Raw genomic sequence first — 27,094 nt, 5'->3', positions numbered from 1 at the left:
ATCACCAGCACCTGGGTCGTTGTTGCGTGCTGCGCCCGCCACTCCGCCAGCGTCCTCCTCCTCCTCCTCCTCCTCCTCCTCCTCCTCCTCTGTGCTGGCACCACTGCCACTAGCTTCTCCCTCCGCCTCCTGCAACAGGTCATCTCCCCTCTGCATCGCGATGTTGTGCAGCGCACAGCAGACCACTACAATGCGAGCGACCCTGTCGGCCTGGTACTGCAGGGCCCCTCCGGAGCGGTCCAGGCACCTGAATCTCATCTTCAGGAGGCCAAGGCAGCGCTCCACCACACCCCTGGTTGCTGCATGGGCCTCGTTGTATCGTGTTTCCGCATTGGTCTGAGGCCTCCGTATCGGCGTCATCAGCCAAGACCTCAGCGGATAACCCCTGTCACCTAGCAACCAGCCCCTCAGCCGGGGGGGACGTCCCTCAAACATCGCAGGGATGAACGACTGCGCTAGTATGTAGGAGTCATGCACACTCCCTGGGAACCTTGCACAGACGTTCATGAACCTCATGTGGGGGTCGCATACCACCTGGACATTAATGGAGTATGTCCCCCTCCTGTTTGTGAACACGTCCCTGTCCACAGCAGGCGGGCGCATGGGGACGTGAACACAGTCGATTGACCCCTGAACCCTCGGTATCCCGGCCACACTGGCAAATCCACGGGCTCGTGAGTCTTGACTTGCTCGGTCCTCGGGAAAGGTGATGTAGCGATCGGCGATGGCATAGAGGGCGTCGGTCACATCCCGGATGCACCTGTGCACCGATGACTGGGAGATCCCAGAGACGTCCCCGCTCGGAGACTGGAAGGAGCCGGTAGCATAGAAGTTCAGAGCGACCGTCACCTTGATGGCTACCGGGATCGCGTGTCCTCCCCCCGTTCCACGTGGGGCGAGGTGCGACAGGAGTTCGCAGATATGTATCACCGTCTGCCTACTCAGCCGGAGTCTTCTCCTGCAGGTGATGTCCGGCATTGTTAGGAAAGAGACCCGGACACGGTACACCCTCGGCTTTGGTCGTCGCCTCTGACGCCGTGGCTGCACCCTCACTCTCTCCTCTTCCTCTTCCTCCTCCTCCTCCTCCTCCCCCCCCCCCCCCATGCTGCTCGACGACTGGCAACTCCTCGGCCCTTCCCTCTGCTGCTGCAGCTGGCCCTGCAGCCACTGCGGGTTGTGGGTGTGGATGCTGCTGCATCTCCAAATCCAGTAGAGCGGCCCCAACCACTGCGCAGAACATAGCCGTTCTGTTCCCATGCATCGTGCTAACCTACAGAAGGGTGGTGGGGGGCGGAGAAACGGGACATGTTAGACGGACGTTAGTCGACACCTCGGCAGCCTCCTGCCACGGGATACCTGTGTGTCCCGGTGGCCTGGTCGCGCTGCTGACACGCGGTCAGCCTAACCCCTGGTCACTTCCTGCATCCAACGGCCAGTAAACTATGTCCTCCTCACGGGTGCGTCAGTGGCCTGTGGCCGGAAGCCACAGGGGAACCAGCGGCCGTGTCCTCGTCACCTGCACACCATGGCATGGTGGCAGACATTTTGTTACGGGGTTGGACGGCTCACTCTCTACCTAAACCCCCCCCCCCTCCGTCGCCCCCCACTGCCTCCCCCGTCTCCCCCACTGCCCCCTCCGTCTCCCCCACTGCCCCCTCCGTCTCCCCCACTGCCCCCTCCATCTCCCCCACTGCATCCTCCGTCTCCCCCACTGCCCCCTCCGTCTCCCCCACTGCCCCCTCCGTCTCCCCCACTGCCCCCTCCGTCTCCCCCACTGCCCCCTCCGTCTCCCCCACTGCCCCCTCCGTCTCCCCCACTGCCCCCTCCGTCTCCCCCACTGCCCCCTCCGTCTCCCCCACTGCCCCCTCCGTCCCCCCCACCGCCCCCGTTCTGGACCCCCTCCCGTTCCCAGGGATGCCTTCCCCGTTGTGGCCAGACTCGAGCGGTGCGCTGAGCGGTGCGCTGAGCGGTGCGCAGAGTGGTGCCCTGACCTCCTCCAAGCAGTCGTCAGCCAGGCCGACTGGTTGACGAATTTAAAAAGCAGGTGTGTTTCACGACGTCCAAACAGGGCGCCATGACGTCGGGACTTCGGCCCATCCGGGCCGGTGAATAGCGGGGGGGCTCTCAGTGGCGATTCTGGTCGTGTCAGGGGCGGGAAGGAGGCGTTTGTCGGGAAACGCGACTCCGACAATTTGCGGGGTTCGGAGAATAGCGGGAGGGCGTCGGAACAGCGTCGCCGTAAAAATTTCCGACGCCCGCTATTCTCCGACCCGTCGTGAGTCCGGAGAATCTCGCCCATCATTTGCATTCACCTTCTCAAACCCCTGCATAATTTTAAAGACCTCATGAAGTCACCCCTCAGTCTTTCTTTGCATCTGCATTACTCTGGCACGAGTCAACAGAACATACAGGGTTCTTGTCACAGCTACAGTTAAAGCTATCTGTGAATAGAGTTCCACATTCTCATCTACCACAATAACCTTTGATTCCCTTGCCTAAAAATAATCTATCCACCTCTGCCTTAAAAATATTTAATGACCCTGCTTCCACCGCCTTCTGAGGCAAGAGAGTTCCAAATCCTTTGTGGGAAAATATATTCTCCTCATCTTTGTCCTATAAGGGCATCACTACATAGTGACAATGTGAGGGAAGCACAACCATTCAGCCTACACCCTCGCAGAAAGGAGATGGAGTATACACTATTATTGGGAATCCAGCTTAGACGCGGAGGATGAAATGATGGCAGTGCATGCAGCAATGAAATGAGAGCGGGTGCATTTTGAATACATAAATGGTTGTGACATGAGTGCTCACTATCTTATCAGCCAAGCCCATGGTGTGGCTTTCATTTCTTTCTCTTCATTCCCATTACGCTATGCCAAGGTGTTTCACCAGGATCCATATCTGAGGCGAAGGTGGCCTTCTGTCTGCCAATTGCCTGTGATTACCATGGTAGGCGTCCCCTGGAAGGCTGGGGCTTGAAGTGTCCCCCTCCTCTGTGCGGGGCTGGAGTTGTGTCAGTCACAGGAACGGAGGAGTCAGATGGCCTGGACACCCTCAGGGTCTCCTGGACCATTCTCGTCTCTGTGGGTGCCCAGGGCCCCCTGGGCTCCTCTATGGGATAGAGGGGCAGCTGGAGTGACATCCAGGATCCCTGCTGTCCTCTGGCATTGACGTTGCAAGAGTGTATTGCTCGGCTCCTCCCAAACAATTCATGCAGTAGAAATTCATCTTGAGAACTCCACTGCCTGTTCAATGGAGTTTCTGGTGAGCAGATGGCCCTGGTTTAATCACATCAGTGCCTTTGTCTGGGACTCTTGTAGAGGGACTGCAACCCCCCCCCCCCCCCCCCCCCCATGCACCCCCCCCCCCCCCCCTACACCGCCATGACCTGGACTTCCTACTACTCTCCACCTTCCTAACTTGGCCCTACGTCTCCAATTATCCCCACAAAGTATCTCCCTTTCCACCCCGATTACCCCACATGTAGAGGGATGTGAGTAACTACCTCTTCAAGAGAAATACTTTGTAACTTAGGATCCATTGGAGTGAAGAGCAGCCTGGCCTGCAGAGAGTGAAGAACTCATTGGAACTGTCGGGAACGGTGGTGCACTCATGGAGGAATCTCTTGTTGTGGGCACAGATCAACTGAATTTTGATGGAGTGGAAGCCCTTTCTTTTAATGAATCTGAGTGGATAATCACTGGGTGCCTTGGTAGCCACTTGGGCACAATCGATGGTGCCCTGTATCTTGGAGAATCCAGGGAGGGAATGAATCCAATACCCTCTGTCAGAGCGAGGCTGTGTCTATTATGAAATGAATATATTGTCTATCACTGGCAAATGGAATATCAGTGACTTGGGGAATGCAGTGGTATTCTGTTATTTGTGCAATGCTGCCAAGGTCCACAGCTAATCCTTGGAAGGACTCAGAAGCATGGTTGCAGTGACTTTAATGAATACTGAGTATGGTAACCAATTCTGCTCACAGTACTAGGGGTTGGTTTAGCACACTGGGCTAAATCGCTGGCTTTTAAAGCAGACCAAGGCAGGCCAACAGCACGGTTCAATTCCCATACCAGTCTCCCTGAACAGGCGCCGGAATGTGGCGACTAGGGGCTTTTCACAGTAATTTCATTGAAGTCTATTTGTGACAATAAGAGATATTCACTTTCACTTTCTGTAAGTCTCTGGTGCTGACAAATGACTGTGACGAACTGCCTGAAGAGGCGTATTGTCTAGTTTTCTGGCATCTCATAACAGCTTCTTCTTTGCCAGTAGATTATCTGCTGAAGGATATGGGGCGGGATTCTCCTTCTCCGACCCCGCTCCGGATCGGAGAATCGCCCGGGGGGGGCGCGATTCATGCGACGCTGCCCCGCCGCCGGTGTGCCGATTCCCCGGTGACTGGAGATTCGGCGCTATTGGCGTTGGCGTGGTCGGGGGCCGCTCTACGCGCCCTCCCCCGGCAATTCTCCACGCACGATGGGCCGAGTGCCCACCGAGTTAGGCCGAGAGCCGCCAGCGCCATTCTCATATGGTCCTACCCGGCGGGTCCTCGGCGTTAATGTTGGGGGGGGGGGTGGCCTGGTTGGGGGGTGGGGGGAGGGGGAATCAAACCCCAGGGGGGGCCTCCATGGTGGCCTGGCGCGTGATCAGGGCCTACCAATCAACAGGCGGGTTTATCCTGGTGAGGGCCTATGTTCCTCCGCACCGGGCTCCTGTAGCTCTCCGCCATGTTGTATAGGGCCGGGGCAGCGAAGGCAACCCATGTGCATACCGTAGCGCCCATGCGCGGACCCGCGGCGCCCGTTCTGACGCCGGTATCGGCAGCTGGAGCAGCGTGAGGCTCCCCAGTGCCGTGCTGGCCCCCCGTGCGGCGCAGGATCGCTGCTCCTCGGGGCCTGTTGACGCCCCCGTAAAACGCTCTGGCCTTTATGACGCCGTCAACACTTAGCCCCAGGATCAGAGAATCCCGCCCATAGTCTCCATTTACTTCTTGCCCCTTGTCCCTCTCCCTTGCCTCTTGATACCAGAGCTCTCTACTTTTTCAGCCTCTGTCTGGTTCCACACTTTGTCCTTGCCTCCCTTAACCTGGTCTGCCCCAGACAACATGCATAGCACATGAACCCATGGGAAAACAACAACATTCCCCCATTAATGAGTTTTCAATGAGCTCTTTAACCAGTTTAATTGACTGCAATCAGGGATTAGGTAGGATTGCAGGGTAACCTTTCCCCAGCCCTGATGAGCATGGCCAGCACTGGCCATGGTATCTACTAACTGGCATGCCGGCCATCTCTGTTCCATCCCTGTGCAACCAAAAAATCCAGCCCCTTATATATGATGGCCATGTGAAAAATCATTGCACACTTCGAAGGAGTTACTTACAGACTCAACATGAAAGCTATTCTCCCCAATCATTTCATACCCCATATGTGTGGTGAACGTATTATAATAACTATTCACCACTGCACTGCATTAGAACATAGAACAGTACAGCACAGAACAGGCCCTTCGGCCCTCGATGTTGTGCCGAGCAATGATCACCCTACTTAAACCCACGTAACCCGTATACCCGTAATCCAACAATCCCCCCCATTAACCTTACACTACGGGCAATTTAGCATGGCCAATCCACCTAACCCGCACATCTTTGGACTGTGGGAGGAAACCGGAGCACCCGGAGGAAACCCACGCACAAACGGGGAGGACGTGCAGACTCCACACAGACAGTGACCCAGCCGGGAATCGAACCTGGGACCCTGGAGCTGTGAAGCATTGATGCTAACCACTATGCTTTGTACCATGCTGTTGCCCATGTGGGCTCCACCTATGGACCATTGTACTGTACTACACTGATTGTATCATGTTGGTGCCCTTGTGGGCTCTGCCCCCTTGAGGGGAGGTATAAAGAGCAGGTGCCCTGCAGGCGGCTCTCATTGCAGAGCAGTCACAGGCAGGCACTGTTCTCGTTGATTAAAGCCACTGTTCACTTCAACTCTCTGCCTCGTGTGAATTGATGGTCGCATAAATTGAATCAACTACAACATCACGATGGAATCAGCCCTCAAACCTGACCGACTGGAAATCGACCCACAGGCCGAGGCCAAAGGGACTTTTTCACACTGGCTCCGATATTTCGAGGCCTACCACACCGCCTCCTCCTTGTCCTCCGTCACCGAAAAACAGAAGCTGTGCCTCCTCCTCCATGCCCGGGTAAGCCACAGAATCTCGGTGCAACTTGTGGAAGCGACCACATACGCAGATGCCCTTGCGATGCTGAAGCACCTTTACATGAGGCCGGTGAACTAAGTGTATGCGCTGCCCTCCTCACCACTCGCCACCAACGCCACGGGGAATTGCTGGAGGAGTACCTACGCGACCTCAAGGTCCTCACGCGAAGCTGCAACTACAAGGCCGTCACAGCCTCCCAACACTTGGTACTCGCCGTCCGGGACGCCTACGTGGCTGGGGTTCGGTCCATCTACGTCATGCAGCGCCTGCTAAAGAAGGGCGCCTTCGACCTAGAAGAGACGGTAAAATTAACCACCTCACGAGAAGTAGCATTTCAAAGCCTCAACGCTTTCCCTTCCGATCACGCGACCCCCTCGTGGACTCCCGACCAGAGAGTACCCCAGGCCTGTGCCGTGCGGCTGCCCGCCCAACTCGGGGGGGCTACCCTGCTATTTCTGCGGCCAGCACCAGCACTCCAGCAGCGTTGTCCGGTTCGAAACGCGAACTGTAGCGACTGCGGCAAGAAAGGACACTATGCCAAAGTTTGCCTGGCCAGGTCCAAGACTCCAAAGCACAGGCCCGACTCTCAGACTCAGGCTCCGCCCCCTTCAGACGCGTCATCGTGCTGTCCGTGGGGGCAGCCATATTCGACTCCGCACAACACGTGTGACTCACGGGGGCCGCCACCTTGGCCACCGTCTCCCACGTGGCCCGCCATGTACGACTCATGGGGGCTGCCATCTTGGACGCCATCGTCCTCGCCACCCGACACGTGCGCCCAAGGTGGGCCGCCATCTGCAATGCCGCCCGACACGTGCAACCGGCGTGGGCCGCCACCTTGGGACCACACCAACACCTCTGACCACGCTGGCTACTCGCAACTCGGCACAGTCACCATCGACCAGTCACGCCCAAAGCACCTCCGGAACTCCATGATGACCGTCCGGGTCAATGGACACGAAATGCCTTGCCTGTTTGACTCCGGGAGCACAGGGAGCTTCATTCACCCAGACACGGTAAGGCTCTGTTCGCTCCAAATCTCCCTTGCACTTCAAACAATCTCCCTCGCTTCCAGATCGCACTCAGTGCAGATCGGGGGGGGGGGGGGGGGGGGGTACACTGTCACAAACCTCGTGATACAAGGTGTCGAATACGCAAACTTTAAGCTATATGTACTTCCTGATCTCTGCGCTCCTCTTCTGTTGGGACTGGACTTCCAGTGCAACCTCAGGAGCCTGACCCTGAAGTTCGGTGGCCCCTATCCCCTCACCGTATGTAGCCTCGCGACCCTGAAGGTTGACCCTCCCCCGCTCTTCGCAAATCTCACCGCCAACTGTAAACCCGTCACCACCAGGAGCAGGCGGTATAGTATCCAGGACAGGACTTTTATCATGTCCAGCGGCTCTTGCGGGAAGGGATCATCGAGGCCAGTAATCGCCCCTGGAGAGCTCAGATGGTGGTCGTCAGGACCGGGGAAAAGAACCGGATGGTTGTAGACTACGGCCAAACCATAAACCGGTACACGCACCTCGATCATACCCCCTTCCCCGGATAGCGGACATGGTTAATCAGATCGCACACTACCGGGTGTTCTCCACGGTGGATCTGAAGTCCGCATACCACCAGCTCCCAATCCACCCGGAGGACCGCCACTACACGGCCTTTGAGGCAGACGGCCACCTCTTACACTTCCTCCGGGTCCCCTTCGGCGTCACCAACTGGGTCTTGGTCTTTCAAAGAAAGATGGACTGAATGGTGGACCAGTACGGGCTGCAGGCCACATTTCCGTATTTGGACAAGATCACCATCTGCGGCTACGAGCAGCAGGACCACGACGCCAACCTCCAGAAGTTTCTCTGAACCGCCCAAGCCCTCAACCTCACTTATAACAAGGAGAAATGTGTTTTCCGCACAACCAGACTAGCCATCCTCGGCTATGTCGAGGAAAATGGAGTTCTAGGGCCCAACCCCGACCGTATGCGCCCCCTCCTGCAACTCCCCCTTCCCCACTGCCCCAAGCCCTGAAAAGGTGCCTCGGGTTCTTTTCCTATTATGCCCAGTGGTTCCGCAACTATGCGGACAAAGCCCGCCCACTGATCAAAGCTACCATCTTCCCACTGGCGGCTGAGGCCAGCCAGGCCTTCAGTCGCATCAAGGTAGATATCGCCAAGGCCGCGATGCGCGCGGTGGACGAGTCCTCCCCCTTCCAGGTGAAGAGCGATGCGTCAGAGGTCGCCCTCGCCGCCACCCTTAACCAGGAGGGCAGGCCAGTAGCATTTCTCTCCGATGACTTCGACACCGCTGCTAAATCAGTGCTCCGGCGATCGCAGCGCACGATCAGGGCGCCAGACAGACTGAACCTGTGAGCCCTTCACCCCCACCGGACTTCAATTTTGTAACACGGGGTGAATATGGTGAACATATTATAGTAACCATTCACCAGTGTATTACATTATACCACGCTGTTGCCCATGTGGGCTCCACCTATGGACCATTGTACTGTACTACACTGATTGTATCATGTTGGTGCCCTTATGGGCTCCGCCCCTGGCTCTGCACCTTGAGGTGAGGTAAAAAGAGCAGCTGCCCTGTAAGCGGCTCTCACTAGCAGAGCAGTCGCAGGCAGGCACTGTTCTAGTTGATTAAAGCCACTGTTCACTTCAACTCTCTGTCTCGTGTGAATTGATGGTCGCATCAATATGATTTCACACTCATTGAAAACAGTCTTTCAACTTTGTGCTTAGGAAAGCTTATGAAGCCTTGGAGATAAGTGACCCTGATTTTTCATCTGCTTGTTCTAATACTGTCTTTTGCTTCCAATAGGTGTTGGTGTAGGTGGAGTAATCCTTGTTGCTTTATTTCTGGATCAACTCGATCAGGACGAAGTGAAACATTTTAAAGGGAAGGACATAAACATATGGTCTGTCTTGGTGGCTACTTTCACACAGTTAAAGGACAAACGCCAATGTCTGCTCATTGTTATGACAATGTACAGTGGATTTGAACAGGGCTTCCTTGCTGGTGATTATACAAAGGTACAAATTCTAAAAGCATTTATGAATATATAAATATCCTCCAAGGTATTGATATCCAGATTATTCCACATCACATGTGAATGAGTACTGAAATCATAGAATTTACAGTGCAGAGGAGGCCATTCGGTCCATCGAGTCTGCACCGGCTCTTGGAAAGAGCACCCTACCCAAGGTCAACACGTCCACCCTATCCCCATAACCAACCAACCCCACCCAACACTAAGGGCAATTTTGGACACTAAGGGCAACTTATCATGGCCAATCCACCTAACATGCACAACTTTGGACTGTGGGAGGAAACCGGAGCACCTGGAGGAAACCCACGCACCACGGGGAAGATGTGCAGACTCCGCACAGACAGTGACCCAAGCCAGAATCGAACCTGGGACCCTGGAGCTGTGAAGCAATTGTGCTATCCACAATGCTACCATGCTGCCCACAAAATAGGAAAGTGCAGCTGATGAATAACTCAAAAGATGCAGAAGGGAGGGCTTTGGATGTTTGGGCATTGGGACAGGTTGGAGGGCAGGTGGGCCAAGTCGTGTAGATTGCAGCTCAACAGGCTTGGGACCAATATCTTGGCAGGAAGATTTGTTAGTGTTGTTGGGGAGAATTTAAACTGGTGTTGTAGGAGGGATAGGAACCTGTGCATAAATTCGGAAGGCGGAGAAGCAAAACTGGAAATAGAAGGAAGGAAACTAATAAGCAAATGTGGGAGAAATGAAAAATCAAAGGGAAAAAAATAGAGAACAAAGGAGTTTTTCAGTGATTAGTTGTGCATATTTCAATAAAGGAGCCCAGCGAACAAGGCAGATAGGCTGAGAACACAGATAGACACTTGGAAGTATCAGATTCTAGCTATTACTGAATCATGGCTTAAGAATGGGCAGGAATGGCAACTCAACATTTTGATTACAGGGTTTCCTGCAGACAGGATACAGAGAGGAATAAAAGAAAGTAGGTAGGGTCACAATATAGGTTTTAAAAATTATCCTTATCAGGTGGGATGATATTCATGAAGTTATTCATGAAGGCCCTACCTTCTCAACCTTGCCCCTTGCCTCATGTGTGGTAATCCTCAGGTTAAATCACCACCAGTAGGCTCTTCCCCTCAAAGGAGAAAACAGCCTCTGGTCATCTAGGACTATGACGATTTTACCTTATGTTATGGTTAGCACTGTTGTCTCACAGTGCCAGGGTCCTGGGTTCAATTCCGACCTCGGGTGACTGTGTGAGTATGCACTTTCTTCCTGTGTCTATGCGGGCTTCCTCCGGGTGCTCCGATTTCCTCCCACAGTCCAAAGATGTGCAGGTTAGGTGGATTTGTCATGCCAAGTTGCCCCTAGGTGGGGTTACGGGGATAGGGTAGGGATTGGGTAGAGGTCGGGTGCTCTTTCAGAGGGTTGGTGCACACTCGATGGGCCAAATGGCCTCCTTCTGCACTATATCTTCCCTAGCAACCGCCTCATAAACACATCGTCCCAATATGGGGCATAAATGTTTACCAGGACCACTGGCATCCCCTCCAGCTTCCCACTCACCATCACGAACCACCCCCCCAAATATTCCCCACTTCAAACACCGCCCGTTTATTTACCAGCACCGTTACCTCCGTATCTTCATGTCTAATCGCAAGTAGAAGGCTTGCCCGACCATCCTTTCCTTAACCTTGTCTGATCCCCGATCTTCAAGTGTGTTTCTTGTAAAAAGACCACGTCCGCCTTCAAGCTCCTCAACCATACCCCTTCTTAGGCCAGCCCCCGACCCATGCCACACGTCCCTCCAGGCCTACTCTCGGATGTCCACCATCACCACTCCCTCCCCAGCAATGCCACAACAACACCTTTGTCAATAGCACCCCCCTCCCTTCCCGGAACAAAACAACAACCTCATCCCCCTCTACTTCACTAACCACCCGATCACCCCCAACTGCGCTCCCGTTAACTAGGCCACCCAGCTAGCCTGAGCCTCCTACCCCCCACTGATTCCCCTAACGCCAGATCGCACACCCCACAAACAACAATGAAACAAGAAAAAAGGTGCACTAACCCTCACCACAACAAAACATCTTGAAGGAAAAAAGTTCTCAACACCCAACAAACAAGAAAAAAGGTACAAGAAAAAATGGACAGAAAAACACCCGTCTTCTCACACCTCCTCCACAGTTCAATGTCCTCCTTCTCCTGCCAGTCCTTGGTCTTTTAAAGACTCCTTTGCTTCCTCTGGTGTTCCAAAATAATGTTTTCGGCTATTAAAAGTCACCCAGAGGCGGGCCGGGTACAACATCCCAAACTTCACCCCTTTTTAAAGAAGGCAGCCTTCACCCAATAAAACCTGGCTCTCTTCTTCACCAGGTCTGTGCGCAGGTCTTCATAGAATTTACAGTGCAGAAGGAGGCCATTCGGCCCATCGAGTCTGCACCGGCTCTTGGAAAGAGCACCCTACCCAAGGTCCACACCTCCACCCTATCCCCATAACCCAGTAACCCCAACCAACACTAAGGGCAATTTTGGACACTAAGGGCAATTTAGCCTGGCCAATCCACCTAAGCTGCACATCTTTGGACTGTGGGAGGAAACCGGAGCACCCGGAGGAAACCCACGCACACACGGGGAGGATGTGCAGACTCCACACAGACAATGACTCAAGCCAGGAATCGAACCTGGGACCCTGGAGCTGTGAAGCAATTGTGCTAACCACAATACTACCTGCTGCCCACCCGTCTTGGTACACCCGAAGCTCGCTCCCCTCCCAGGTGCATATCCTCATCTGTATCGCCCATCTCAATATCTTCTCCTTGTCCAGGAACCAGTGAAGACGCACCACCATCGATCTCGGCGGCTCATTCACCTGTGGCTTCCTCATAGCGCCCTATGCACCCGGGCAACCGGGTCGAAGGCCCCCTCCTCAGCATCTTGGCTACATACAGCGTCCGCTTCCTTGATGCCTTCAGGCATCCCCACGATTCTTAAATTCAGTCCCCGGGAGCAATTCTCCAGGCCCTCCACCTTCTCCTTTAACCGCTTCTGGGTCTCTCGCATCAGACTCACTTTAGCCACCAACGAGGTGAGCTGCTCCTCCTGCTCCCCCACCACCTCTTCCACCTTCTGAATAGCCTGGCCCTGGGACTCAATTCTTGCTTTTAATGGTTCCACCGTCTTGGCTAGATCCTCCTGGGCTTCCCTCCTCTGTCGGCTAAAATACTCATTTAAGAAGCCCACCAGGTGCTCCTTCGACCATTGGGTAGGCAAGGCAGACCATTTACCCTCCGCCATCTTGGCCTGTGTCGCACGGAGATTCTCTTGCTCCAACTGCCACCCAGGTTGAGAGGGTTGTTAAGAAGGCATACGGTGTGTTAGCTTTTATTGGTAGAGGGATTGAGTTTCGGAGCCATGAGGTCATGTTGCAGCTGTACAGAACTCTGGTGCGGCCGCATTTGGAGTATTGCGTGCAATTCTGGTCGCCGCATTATAGGAAGGATGTGGAAGCATTGGAAAGGGTGCAGAGGATATTTACCAGAATGTTGCCTGGTATGGAGGGAAGATCTTATGATGGAAGGCTGAGGGACTTGAGGCTGTTTTCGTTAGAGAGAAGAAGGTTAAGAGGTGACTTAATTGAGGCATACAAGATGATCAGAGGATTAGATAGGGTGGACAGTGAGAGCCTTTTTCCTTGGATGGTGATGTCTAGCACGAGGGGACATAGCTTTAAATTGAGGGGAGATAGATACAGGACAAGTGTCAGAGGTAGATTCTTTACTCAGAGAGTAGCAAGGGTGTGGAATGCCCTGCCTGCAACAGTAGTGGACTCGCCAACACCAAGGGCATTCAAATGGTCATTGGATAGACATATGGACAATAAGGAAATAGTGTAGATGGGCTTTAGAGGGATTTCACAGGTCGGCGCAACATCGAGAGCCGAAGGGCCTGTACTGCGCTGTAATGTTCTATGTTCCCTTCTTCTTGACCCACTTCTGGTCCGTGGATCCATCCACCAGCCCCACCAGTGGAGTTAAAATTTTTCTCCAGTCACCCCTGCATCTTTTTTCCACAAAACATCCATCCTACAAACGGGGAAAAGGTCTGGAAAAACAGCCTCGAGCGGGAGCTGCCAAATGTGCTACCACTCACACCATGTTCGCCACCGGAAGTCGAGGGGTTTATTTTAAACACTGTGGCCAATTTAATTTAGCTGATTTCTTGGCTGCGGTCAGCTGTAGATATTGCAATTAGTACGAGATCTCGGTTTTCTGGTAGAGTTGGCTTCTCAAACTGAGTAACACTTTTATTCCAAAAGAGAGAAACCGAGCAGTCCTCTGCTGAAGACTTTCTGCACACCACTTGCGTCACTTGCAATCTCTCTCTAGTGCCTGGCAGCTTTGCCTTGAAAAACTTAATCCATTGTGTATTTCCCAGAGGTTTTGTGTGGATCTGTCTGCAGCAGCCATTGCTTCAATATCCAGAACGTTGCATATTTAACAATTCTTCCTTCAATGGTTACGAGTTTCAGTGGATATCTGGATTGTAGCAATTGTCTCACTTTGCGCTCCCGAGGATAATTTGTTGGTTTCTCATCTTCATCTTGGAATGCTGCCATCCTATTTGAGCAGTTTGCTCTGTCTCAGTTCAAATTGCAAAAGTTCCAGTCATTTGAAAGATAAAAAAACATATTTTCAAAATTAAAGTGGCATTGTCTCATAATGGTGTTATCCAAATGCAGCGGAATTCTCCGTCGGCGGGATCCTCCAGTCCACTGCAATACACCCACGCCTGCGGGTTTCCGAACAGCATGGGGTGGGAAACACCATTGGCTGGCTGCAGGAATGGAGTATCCCGCTGCCGGTGGCAGCGCTCCACACCGGAATACGCGGCTGGCAGACCAGAGAATCCGACTCATGGTCTTTCAAAAGGCATTTTATGTGGTTCTGATCAGCAGATTATTACCAAAAATGACCTGGGTTAGTAATCGATTGGGAGGTAGGAAACAAAAGAGAATGTTTTCTGATTGACATGATGTGACAACATATGGACTTAACAGATGCTCTTATTCTTTATTTTCTACCTGCAGGCGTATGTCACTTGTACAATTGGAATACAATATGTTGGTTATGTTATGATCTGCTTTGGTGCTTCAAATTCCATTTTCTCTGCAATTTTTGGAAGAATATCAAGATTTACTGGACGAATGTTATTGTTCGCCTTTGGTGAGTAAAGTTGGATTTTGTACCTGAAGATGCCAAAATTCAAAGGAGTATTTGAGTCTGCTTTATAAAACATATCGGGCGAAATTCTCCGCCCCCCACGACGGGTGGGAGAATAGCGGGAGGGCCTTCCCGACTTTTTTGACGCCCTCCCGCTATTCTCCCACCCCCCCGCCGAAATCCCGACACGAATCGCTGCCGCCGTTTTTTTACGGCCGGCAGCGATTCACAGCTGTTAGAAGGGCCGAAGTCCCAGCCCTTTACGACCTTTTTACGAACGGCAAACACACCTGGTCCTGCCGTTCGTAAAAACGTCGTGACCACCTGGAAAAAAATAACCATGGCACCGATTGGCACGGCAGTACCACGGCCGTGCCAAGGGTGCCATGGGCCCGCGATCGGTGCCCACCGATCGCGGGCAGCGGGCCCGATGCCCGCGCACTATTTGTCCTTCCGCCGCCCCGCAGTATCAATACGCGGGGCGGCTGAGGGGCAACCCGGACCGCGCATGCGCGGGTTTCGCGCAAAAACGCGATGACGTCACCCGCGCATGCGCGGGTGGCGTCTTCCCACCTGCGCATGCGCGGCTGACGTCATATGACGCGTCAGCCGGCGCTAAGTCCGACAAGCGGGTTTAACGATTTTCGTTAAGCCCGACTTGTCGGAGCCTCCGACGTCGGGCTGCTAGCCCCGACGGGGGACCAGAATCGGTCCCCCGTCGGGAAGGGGCGCGATGCCGTAAAACCCGCCCGGGTTTTACGGCGGTTTGACGATTTTTCCCGTTTTGGGAGAATTTCGCCCATCATATATGGTTGAGAAATCTAAAAGAAAATAAATTGGTATTTGGAAATATGTGAGCTAATAAATGGAAGTCAACATATATTTATTAAAGGCAAATTGTGCTTAAGGCTGCTTGGCAGGGTAGATGCTGAAAGATCGCTTCTGGGGGACATTAGAACTGGGGACATAGTTAAAGAACAAGTGAAGAATACACTCATTGGAGTGCGTACCTCTGCCATGTTGTGTTAAAGCCTCATTGTTACAAACACACAGTGCTTCCTTGAGGTATTTCCCTGCTTGTTGATGCTCTGTAACTGCAAAACACAAAAAATAAATCTTTTTAAGAGCTTCCATCTCACTGATGAGGCTTCAAGCCAATCCACATCCAATAACTTGATGTGAAAACTCAGCTCATATTATGACACTGTGGCAAATTCCAGTACAGCAGCTTTGATAATCATAACGATCTAAAACAGCCAACAACATTTTAAATAAAACTCAACATTCTAAAAAAAAAGTCAATTTGACGTATCTCCCAATACGTTAATGGATCCTTTAAGAAATTTCAGAATGCAGATTTGAATCTCCACCAAAAGCTAATAAGTTCTTTCTCAGGACATACCCTAATGTGCAGCAAATTTTGTTGAAATTCATCCATAACTATTTGAAATATATTGGCCCATACCTTCCGTGGAGTGGCAATTCACTCCTCACCTGGAAATGAAACCAGGTTCCTGAGGCCTTGTGTCAAGGGCAGGAAAGTGAGAAGTAAAGAAGCCACGCCCCACCTTTTTACAGTACCAGCTGTAATAAAGTAGCCAGGTTTAAAGGTCCAGCCACTTTGAGAAACTTTGTGATCAGTGGGGTGTGGTCAATGGTTGGGAGATCAGGTGCTCAGAGACTGGTCAGTGGGTGAGCGAGGACTAGTCAGTGGAATGGTGGGATGGTCAGTGGAGGGGAGGTCAGTGGTCAGGGGCTGCTTTAGCACAGTGGGCTAAACAACTGGCTTGTAATGCAGTACAAGGCCAGCAGCTCGGGTTCAATTCCCGTACCGGCCTCCCTGAACAGGCGCCAGAATGTGATGACTAGGGGCTTTTCACAGTAACTTCACTGAAGCCTACTTGTGACAATAAGCGATTATTATTATATTATTATTATTATGATGGGGTGATCAGTGTGGGGGACGTTGTTGTGGCAGGGGGCGTTGTTGTGGTAGGGGAGAGTATTTGGGAGGTGCGTGGTGGTCAGCGGAGGTGGAATGCAGATTGGAGGGTAGTCATATGGGTTCAGGGGCCCCTTGTGAATTTAGGGAGTAGTTGGCAGGTCCCATTGGGGTTCAGGGTGATGCTATGGGGGTTCTGGTGTAGGTGGGTGGGGGGGGTGGTCCTATTGGGGGTCAGGGGTGGGGGAGTCCCTCTCTGTTACTTAATAAATTAATCAAGTTACTCACTACATTCAACATCCACTCCCTTCTCTACTGACACACAGTGGCAAGCGTGTACGATACAAGATGCATTTCAGCAACTCACCAACGATCCTTCGATAGCACCTTCCAAACCGGTGGTATGTACCAACTAGAAGGACAAGGCAGCAAATGCATGGGAATGCTCCTAGCTGCAAGTTCCCTCCATACACTTTGGCTTGGAACTATATTGCCAGTCTTTCACTTCCTCAGCCAAACTGTGGATGCACCTGCACCAGAGGGACTGCAGCGGCAAAAAGACAGATCACCTCCAATGACTCAAGTACAATTATGATGCGTAACTGGCCTTGCCAGCAACATCCATATATCAGGAAATTTTTTAATGAAGTACTCTGTAGAAGCGGTAGTACTCTGCCCAGTGTGCGTCTCCTGTGCTCATTATAGCAAGAATTCCAAAGAACTGAGGCAAATCCTACTTACCAGGTTACAATTTCTAATGACTTCTTAAAATATACATGTTTAGGGATGTGGGCATCGCTGGTGAAGCCAGCATTTATTGCCCTTTAGGGGGGTATGGTAGCATAGTGGTTAGCAAAGTTGCTTCACAGCTCCAGGGTCCGATTCCCGGCTGGGTCACTGCCTGTACAGGTCTGCACGTTCTCCCTGTGTCTGCGTGGGTTTCCTCCGGGTGCTCCGGTTTCCTCCCACAGTCCAAAGACGTGCACGTTAGGTGGATTGGCCATGCTAAATTGCCCTTAGTGTCCAAAAAGGTTGGGTTGGGTGGGGTTACTGGGTTACGGGGATAGGATAGAGGTGTGGGGTTAGGTAGGGTGCTCTGTCGAAAAGGGCCGGTGCAGACCCGATGGGCCGAATGGCCTCCTTCTGCCCTGTAAATTCTATGATTCTATGATTCCCTAGCTGCCCTTCAGAAGATGGTGGTGAGTTGCCTTATTGAACCGCTGAAGTCCTTCAGGTGCAGGTACACACATTGTGCTGTTAGGGAGGGAATTCCAGGATGTTGCCCAGCGGCAGTGAAGGAACGGCAATATATTTCCAAGTCAGGATGGTGAGTGACTTGGAGGGGAACCTCCAGGTGGTGGGGTCCCCAGGTACCTGTTGCTCCTGTCCTTCCAGGTGGTAGTGGTTGTGGGTTTGGAAGGATCTGTCGAAGGAACCTTGGGTGAGTTGCTGCAGTGCATCTTGTAGATGGTACACATGGCTGCCACTGTTCGTCGGTGCTGGAGGGTTTGAATATTTATGGAAGGAGAAGAAATCAAGCGGGCTGCTTTGTCCTGGAAGGTGTCGAGCTTCTTGAGTGTTGTTGGAGCTGCACTGATCCAGGCAAGTGGAGAGTATTCTATGACTTGTGCCTTGTAGATGGTGGACAGGCTTTGGAGGGGATCAGGAGGTGAATTACTCGCCACCGCTGAAGTCCTTATGTGCATCCGCCTTCCACTTCCCGCTCCCTCCTGCTGCCCACCATCTATTCCACAGCTTCCAGTTTCCTCCCGCTCCCCACAATGCGCTGTCCGCCCTCCACTCCCTCTTTTTCCCTCCTGTCCTCACTTCTGCTCTCTTTGCTTCTCCCTTCACCGCTGGAAGCAGATAACACAGCTGGCAAATGACAGAAATAGGAAGAAGCAGGAGGAAATGATGAAGCGAGCAATGAAGAGAGCCAGGGAAAGTGTGGAAAGACACATGGCAAAGGTAGTAGGGGGAAACAGCGAAGGGAGCAGCCAAAGAGAGTAGGAAAGCCAGAGGGATCAATGAGGCGAGCGGAGGAAAGTGAAGGGGCCAGCGAAGAGAGGCCAACAATGTGGGAGGCAGACAATGGGGGCAGGAGAGAACGGGAAGCGGCAAAGAGAGCAGTAGGGAACAATGTTGTGCGTCCTTTTGCCTCTTTGTTTGGTCTGCACTGTGTTTGATGCAGTTACCTGTGATGTCAGTAGCTTCACAGATGCTGCAATTTCCTGTGGGGAGTGCACCCTCTGCAGTTGTGGTATCAGTCTGGATATTAAAGGGGAAGCTGAACTATGATTATTAGGTGTTCAACTCTTTTGACAACGATCTATGTGAAGCAGCTCAAAAGTCCCAGCAAGTTATGGCGTGATGTACATAATGGAAAAACATACACAATATAATTTTTGCAACATAAGCGCATATCATGGTGAAGACTTTCAGCAAATTCAGGCCCATTATGATATGCTAGAAAGATCTAATGCATGTTCCTGTGCTGTATCTGAAATCATTTTTATTTGTTTCATGCCACAGCAACCATTACGAATCTGTCATCAATAATTGCACTGTTTTTATGGCATCCACAACTGGAACAAATGGCAGTGTTTTTTGTGTTTCCTTGTCTTTGGGGAATGGCCGATGCTGTTTGGCAGACACAGACCAATGGTATGTTGACCGTAGTAAGTGACAATATATTTATTGTTAATTTTGCATTTCCATTTTACTCTTCTCTCTGAAGTACTGTAGCAATACGACAAGAAAGATGATGAAATAGACCTCTGACATAAGACTGTATTCCACTTGTTTTCATGATCAATAGTTTTATCCAACTGGGAATATTAAAGAAGCTTATACAATATTTATTGTTCACAACAGACATTCAGGAGTGAAAAGGTTCATGGTTTTCATTGTCACAACTACTAATCACCTTGCCTGGCTCTGGAAGAGTGTGGCAGTTAAACAGGGCAATTTTTAGTCTTGTTACCTGTGTAAAAATCTGGTGGGACAGATCACCACTTGGTTTAGAACCTGTGTGGTTGGAATAAGGATTGGGCAGGATCGGCAACAAGCAGAAAATCCATTCCATCAGCTTACAGCACAACTGGCAAAGTTAAAAAGAACGCTCAGTTGAAGAGCTAGCTGTCACATTTAAATGATTGAATATTAGAAACAAAAGCAGGTGCCTTCTCCACCATTCAACAGGATCATAGCTCATCTTCTGCAACAACAATTTGTGAATCTCTGGTTTGAATATAGTTAACGACTGGGCGTCCACAGCTCTCTGGGATAGACGGTGCCAAAGATTTACAATTCTCTGAATGTCCTAAATGGCTGACACCCTATTGTGAGACTGTAGATGGAACTTTCTCATTCCTTGAACGATGGACTGGAATGTGGGTGGGAACGTGTTTGCACAAGCCAGAATGTTCACACAGCTGCTGAATTTTGCCGGAGGCAGCAAGACTGTTAGATGGAGACAGCGTTTCTGGCGGATGGCCGGCAATTGATCCTCAGGAGCTGATTACCAAACATTTTCCCAGGGGTTTGAAATTTTATCAGGGGTGCACATGATGAATGGAGCTTCAGAGCCTCACCATCCATAAGGAGGCAGGATCTCAGCAGTAGGTCAGTATTGGCTAGAGTTGGCAACCATTACAAGCTGCAGCATTCAGTTTGGAGAAAATGAGAGTGATTAAATCACAGATTGACAAGCCGGAGACACACTGAAGACATACAGATTGAGTGTTACCTCTGAAGTGCAAATTTTTGGAAATTAAGTGGAGAGGCCTTGAGAAGTGAGCACTGCTTGGGTCTCATGCACTCCAGTTTTGATAACTCCAGTGAGAAGGAACAGGAGAGAGTGAGTGAGGTGCATTCCTCAGAAGGACTGCAATATCCGGAGAGGCAGAAGGATCAGGATGGTTAACGGGTCTGTGCATGACGATGGCACAAATAAACACACAACCAACCTTGTGTGCAGAAGACATGACCCACCAGAGGGTTTACTGACAGAAGCTGTGCAGATGTCAGAGGATCAGTGATGCAGAAGACTGCAGCTGTCCAGTGAGGTGGACCCAAGCTGTACATAATGATGGCGGTGGACCTGAACCCAGTGGGAAGTGATGCGGGCCCATTGCCTGTAGTGGCGAAGGTCAGGGTGTCACTGACGTTTTACACCTCAGATCACTGAAGGAATCCTTTGGAGATATCAGTAGGATTTTCGAATCTGTGGCTACATCAAGGTGGTCACAAATATCATCTTCAAGAAGGCCAACAAACATACACAGTTTCACAATGATCCGTTCAGTCATACAGATGTCTAAGATTTGGGCCATTGCTGTATTCTCCCAGGTGCGGGGTGTAATTGGCTGCATGGGACTAAATCGCTGGCTTTTAAAGCAGACCAAGCAGGCCAGCAGCACGGTTCGATTCCCGTACCAGCCTCCCCGGACAGGCGCCGGAATATGGCGACTAGGGGCTTTTCACAGTAACTTCATTTGAAGCCTACTCGTGACAATAAGCGATTTTCATTTTCAGTGGTGGGGATGTGCTGAGCGAAAGCATGATAGGTGGCTCTCCTGCTAAGAATTCAAAATTAGGCACTTTTGGTCAAAAATAAAACTTTGGTTGGAAGAGAGTCCTGCATAGGGACTTCTCTCCGAGCTCTTGCCAACAGTGCTCCCATCCCCGCCAGTCAAGCACTCAACAAACCCAGTGGTAATAGCAATGCTCCAGGCATAAAACCAGGTAAGGCAACACTTTGGCCTGACCAAAATGTCCACCGTGACCCCCATACACAGGAATCACAGGTTCGCGACCAGCCACAATGGACACCACCTTTAAAAGGTGGAGACAAGATGGGGGACCATTGACAGTTAGTGACTTTTACATGGACAATAAACTAGCAATGCTGGAAGAACTGATGGAGAGGTTTCAACTACCCAAAGGGAACGAGCCAAGGAACATGCAGATCAAAAAGTTCCTTCTTAGGGAAACGATGAAATGCCCACGGACGCCAGGACACTCACTGGGAGAGGAGCTGTTAGATGCGGGTGATTTGGTGGGGGGGAGGTTGGGCTAACTCCGGGAACCTGTATGGGTGACTGTTGGAGAAGGCACTCTCCCGGCTGGACGAGAAGGGAAAAATGGAGGATGTACTAGGAGTAGAAGTAGGGTGTGGACTCTGGAGCGAAGCACTGAACAGGGCAAACTCCACCTCCACATGCGCAATGCTAAGCCTAATGCATCTAAAGGTGGTGCACAGAGCGCACCTGACCAGAACCCGAATGAGCAGGTTCTTCCCGGAGATGGAAGACAAATGTGAACGGTGCCAGCGAGGCCCGGCCAACCCCACCCACAGGTTCTGGGCATGCCCCAGACTTGTTAGGTTCTGGACAGCCTTCTCCGAGGCAATGTCCAAGGTTGTGGGGCTGAGGTTGGAGCCGTGACCAAATGTGGCGGTCTTCGGAGTCTCAGAACAGCTAGAACTCTTCATGGGAGGAGGGCCGAACCCCTTGCCTTTGCCTCCCTATTTGCCCATCGACCAATCTTGTTTGGCTGGCGATCAGCCAGCAGCACCCAATGCTGCAGACTGCCTGTCTGATTTTCTCTGGAGAAAATCAAATTTGCCATCCGGGCACTTGTTCCAGGACCTATTTGTAGCCAATAGAGCTGGGGGGGGGGGGGGGGGGGGGGGGTGAGGCGCGCGGTGGAATCCACAGAGGGGCTTCAAAACACAAAGAAAAGGGAAGGAGAAATGGGGGGGGAAGGGGAAGAAGGGGGAAGTGGGGGGAAAGGGAAGAGGTCTATTGAGTCTGCACCGACCCCCTGAAAGGGTACCCGACATAGGGTCAGGCCCTCACCCTATCCCCTTAAACCAGTAACCTAACCTAACCTTTTGTACACGAAGTGGCAATTGATCATGGCCAATTCACCTAAGCTGCAGATCTTTGGACTGTGGGTGGAAACCAGAGCACACAGCGGAAACCCACGCAGACAGGGGGAGAAAGTGCAAACTCCTCAGACAGTCATCCGAGGCCGGAATTGAACCCAGTTCCCTGAGCAGTCCGGCTGCAGTGCTAACCACTGTGCAACCGTATCGCCCGGTTCTCATGAGCCTTGTGAAAAATGTAATCTTCTACCTCCTTCAGCCTTGTTGGCATTTCCTTCAATGCTCCTTTTAGGCCTACCATAACAGGCCAAGGCAAGGATACAACATTGATCTCATGCGGTCATGACGTTTCCATCACATTTCCTCCAATAGCATTCTAGCTGTTAAGGACTCAATGGTGCAGAAGTAAGTACAGAAATCATTCTGTAGTGCAACAGACAACATGTCAGTTCTCACATTTAAGCAACAATGTGGGATATATGCATGTGCTTCTGGATGCTCTAAAACTGTACTTTTACTGCAAGCAACAAAGACTCCAGGCTCCTCGTACTCTTCTTGCCCAGCCATTGCTCCCTAGGGCTCCTGGAAGAGGTGATGACATGCAGGTCCGTACACATATAAATTGTACACTGGGTAGTATGCTGGACGTAGCTCTCTAAGAAAGTTTCCACGCTCTCAATCAAGTAGATAAATACCCCAGAGACAGGTCTGCACTCATGGCCTGGATGGATTAGCCCCTGAGCTGCTGCTCCAGCATTTCCCATCTTGTTGATGTCTTATGATGTCATTAACCTGAAGATGAGCATCTCTGCGCCCTTCCATAGTCCTCCTCCTGGGAGTAGGCATAAGTATCACAGCTTCCACCAGCTGCTTGGGCACATCTGTGCTTTGGTTGCCAGATGGTGCTATGATTCTCATACGTATTCAAATACCCACCAACATAAAAGTATCTGCGATGCTGGAGGGTGTGGTTAAAGACAAAGTCCTCCAACTGGGGCTTATGTCAAAATTGTGAGGACTGTCCCACAGACTAGTCAAGCAACATCCTGACATAGTCACACACAGGGGAGATGGTGGCATCGTGTATCACTGGACCAGTAATCCAGCGCAATTCTCCGTGGACTTGGGGTCAAATCCCACCACGGCAGATAGTGAAATTTAATAAAAACCGGAATTAAGAGTATAATTATGACCATAAAACCTTTAGTCACAAAAATCCATCTGGTACATGAATGTCCTTCAAGGAAGGAAATCTGCCATCCTTACCTGGTCTGGCCTACATATGACTCCAGACCCACAGCAATGTGGTTGACTCTTAAATGCCCTCGGGAATGGCCTGGCAAGCCACTCAGCTGAAGGGCAGTTAGGGATGGACAATAAATCCTGGCTTAGCCAGTTACGCTAACATCCGGGAACAAATAAAAAATAAAATATTTACAGAGACATATTTACATCCCTCAGACACCACCATTACCATCTCTGGGTATGTCCTATCCCACCAGCACGACAGACCCAGCAGAGGCAATGGAGCACAGTTGTGTACAGTCAGTAGGAAGTTGCCCTGGGAATCCACAACATCATATTCGGACCCCATGAGGTCTCAAGGCATCAGGTCAAACAAGACATAGTTGTGATGAAAGGTCATATGGATTTGAAACGTTAACTTTGTTTCTCTCCCTATAGATGCTGGCAGGCCTACTGAGTTTATCCAGCATTTTCTGCTTTTATTTCAGATTTCCAGCAATCACAGTATTTTTATTTTTATCAGACATAGCAGTTGGCAGACTGGCTCTGTGGCAGATGGTGAGGGAACTAACAAGAGGGAAAAACTTATTTGACCTCATCTTCTCCAACCTGACTGTTGCAGATGCATCTGACCAGTGAAGTCCTTGTGGAGATGAAGCTCCATCTCATGTTGAGAATATCCTCTATCGTGTTGTGTACCACTGTACTAAGTGGGATAGAGTTTGAATAGATCGAGCAACAAAGACTGCATCCATGAGGCGCTCTGCGCCATCTGCAGCAGCAGAAATGTATACAACCAGAATCTGTAACCTACTGGCCCGGTATATGCCCCTCTCCACCATTGCCATCAAGCCAGGGAATCAACCGTGAATCAATGTACAATGCAGTGGGTGTCATATCAGGAGCAGCACCAGGAATAACTAAAAATGAGGAGATAGAGAACCTAGTGGAGTGGTGCAGCAACAACAATCTCTCTCTCAATGCCAGAAAAACTAAAGAGCTGGTCATTGACTTCAGGAAGCAAAGTACTGTACACACCCCTGTCAGCATCAACGGGGCCTAGGTGGAGATGGTTAGCAGTTTCAAATTCCTAGGGGTACACATCTCCAAAAATCTGTCCTGGTCCACCCATGTCGACGCTACCACCAAGAAAGGACAACAGGAAACTAAGGAAATTCAGCATGTCCACGTTAATTCTCACCAACATTTACAGATACACCATAGAAAGTATCCTATCTGGCTGCATCACAGCCTGGTATGGCAACTGCTCGGCCCAACACCGCAAGAAATTTCAGAGAGTTGTAAACACAGCCCAGTCCATCACACGAACCTGCCTCCCATCCATCGACTCCATCCACACCTCCCACTGCCTGGAGAAAGCCGGCAGCATAATCAAAGATCACTCGTACCCGGCTTACTCACTCTTCCAATTTCTTCCACCGGGCAGGATACAACAGTCTGAGAACACGCACGAATAGACTCAAAAACAGCTTTTTCCCCGCTGTTACCAGACTCCTAAACGACTGTCTTATGGACTGACCTGATTAACACTAAGCCCCTGTATGTTTCATCCGACGCCGGTGTTTATGTAGTTACATTGTGTACCTTGTGTTGCCCTATTATGTATTTTCTTTTCATGTACTTAATGATCTGTTGAGCTGCTCGCAGAAAAATACTTTTAACTGCACCTCGGTACACGTGACAATGAACAAATCCAATCCAATCCAATCAACATGGTGAAGCTACAACGCAAGACTAATGCATGCCAAACAACACAAGCAGCATGCGATAGATTAGAGCTAAGTGATTCCACAACCAAGGGATCAGATTTAAGCTCTGCAGTCCTGCTACATCCATTGTGAATGATGGTGGATAATAAAACAACTAACAGGAGAGGAGCCTCCACAAATATTACCATCCTCAATGATGGTGGAGTCCAGAACGTCAGTAAAAAAGATAACGCTGAAGCATTTGCAACAATCTTTGACCAAAAGTGCCAAGTGGGTGATATACCTTGGCTCCTTTTGGACGTCCAGAGCATCGCAGATGCCTGTCTTCAGCCAATTTGATTCATGCTAGACGATATAAAGGAAGAGATGAAGGCACTGGATACTGCAAAGGCTATGGGCCCTGACAACATTCCAGCAAAGGTACTGAAGTCTTGTGCTCCAGAACTTGCCGCTACCCTAGCCAAGCTGTTCCAGTACAGCTACAACACTGGCATCTATCTACCAATGTGGAAAATTGCCCAGGTATGTCCTTCACAAAAAACAGATAGGAGCAGGAGGAGGCCTTTTGGCCCTTCGAGCCTGCTCCAAATTCATCACGATCATGGCTGATCATTCAACTCAATAGCCTAATCCTGCTTTCTTCCCATTGCCTTTGATACCATTCTCCCCAAGTGCTATATTCAGCCGCTTCTTGAATACATTCAAAGTTTTAGCATCAACTACTTCCTGTGGTAATGAATTCCATAGGATCGCCACTCTTTGTGTGAAGAAATGTCTCCTGATCTCTGTCCGAAATGGTTTACCCTGAATCGTCAGACTGTGACCCCTGGTTCTGGACACACCCATCATTGATAACATCTTCCCTCCATCTGACTTGTCTAGTCCTGTTAGAATTTTATAAGTCTCTATGAGATCCCCCCCTCATTCTTCTGAACCCCAACGAGAACAATCCCAACCTAGTCAATCTCTCCTTATTTGACAGTCCCGCCATCCCTGGAATCAGTCTGGTCAACCTTCGCTGCACTCCCTCGACAGCAAGAACATCCTTCCTCAGAGAAGGACCAAAACAGCACACAATACTCCAGGTGTGGCCTCACCAAGGCCCTGTTCAATTGCAGCAACACATCCCTGCTTCTATACTCAAAACCTCTTGGAATGAAGACCGTGGGCAGCACGGTAGCATTGTGGATAGCACAATCGCTTTACAGATCCAGGGTCCCAGGTTCAATTCCGGCTTGGGTCACTGTCTGTGCGGAGTCTGCACATCCTCCCCGTGTGTGCGTGGGTTTCCTCCGGGTGCTCTGGTTTCCTCCCACAGTCACAAAGATGTGCAGGTTAGGTGGATTGGCCATGATAAATTGCCCTTAGTGTCCAAAATTGTCCTCAGTGTTGGGTGGGGTTACTGGGTTATGGGGATAGGGTGGAGGTGTTGACCTTGGGTTGGGTGCTCTTTCCAAGAGCCGGTGCAGACTCGATGGGCCGAATGGCCTCCTTCTGCACTGTAAATTATATGATAAACATACAATGGTATGCCTACTTTACTGCCTGCTGCACCTGCATGCTTACCTTCAGCAACTGGTGCACAAGGACACCCAGGTCCCACTGCACACTCCCCTCTCCCAATTTACAACCATTCAGGTAGTAATCTGCCTTTTTGTTTTTGCTTCCAAAGTGAATAACCTCATACTTATCCTAATTATACTGCATCTGCCATTCATTTGCCAACTCGCCCAACCTGTCCAGATCTTGCTGTAGGATCCCTGCATTCTCATCACAATTCACCCTCCCACCTAATTTGGTACATCTGCAAACTTT

At 50.9% G+C, this 27,094-nt stretch overlaps 1 protein-coding gene across 4 annotated transcripts in view; it reads left to right on the top strand.

Annotated features, from left to right (window-relative positions):
- Positions 1 to 27,094, top strand: part of LOC119969490 (protein unc-93 homolog A-like) — a 150,972-nt gene that overhangs the window by 115,905 nt on the left and 7,973 nt on the right. For all 4 annotated transcript variants that reach the window (XM_038803189.1, XM_038803182.1, XM_038803176.1 and 1 more), the window contains 3 exons: positions 9,061 to 9,272; positions 14,340 to 14,475; positions 18,947 to 19,078. In XM_038803189.1, the coding sequence (XP_038659117.1) occupies positions 9,061 to 9,272; positions 14,340 to 14,475; positions 18,947 to 19,078 (480 nt within the window). The remainder of the gene's footprint in view (positions 1 to 9,060; positions 9,273 to 14,339; positions 14,476 to 18,946; positions 19,079 to 27,094) is intronic.

Source organism: Scyliorhinus canicula, chromosome 1, assembly GCF_902713615.1.
Source record: "Scyliorhinus canicula chromosome 1, sScyCan1.1, whole genome shotgun sequence".
NCBI classification, from domain to species: Eukaryota; Metazoa; Chordata; class Chondrichthyes; order Carcharhiniformes; family Scyliorhinidae; genus Scyliorhinus; species Scyliorhinus canicula.
The sequence above is the reverse complement of the archived record's forward strand: the minus strand, read 5'-3'. Positions and strand labels throughout refer to the sequence as shown.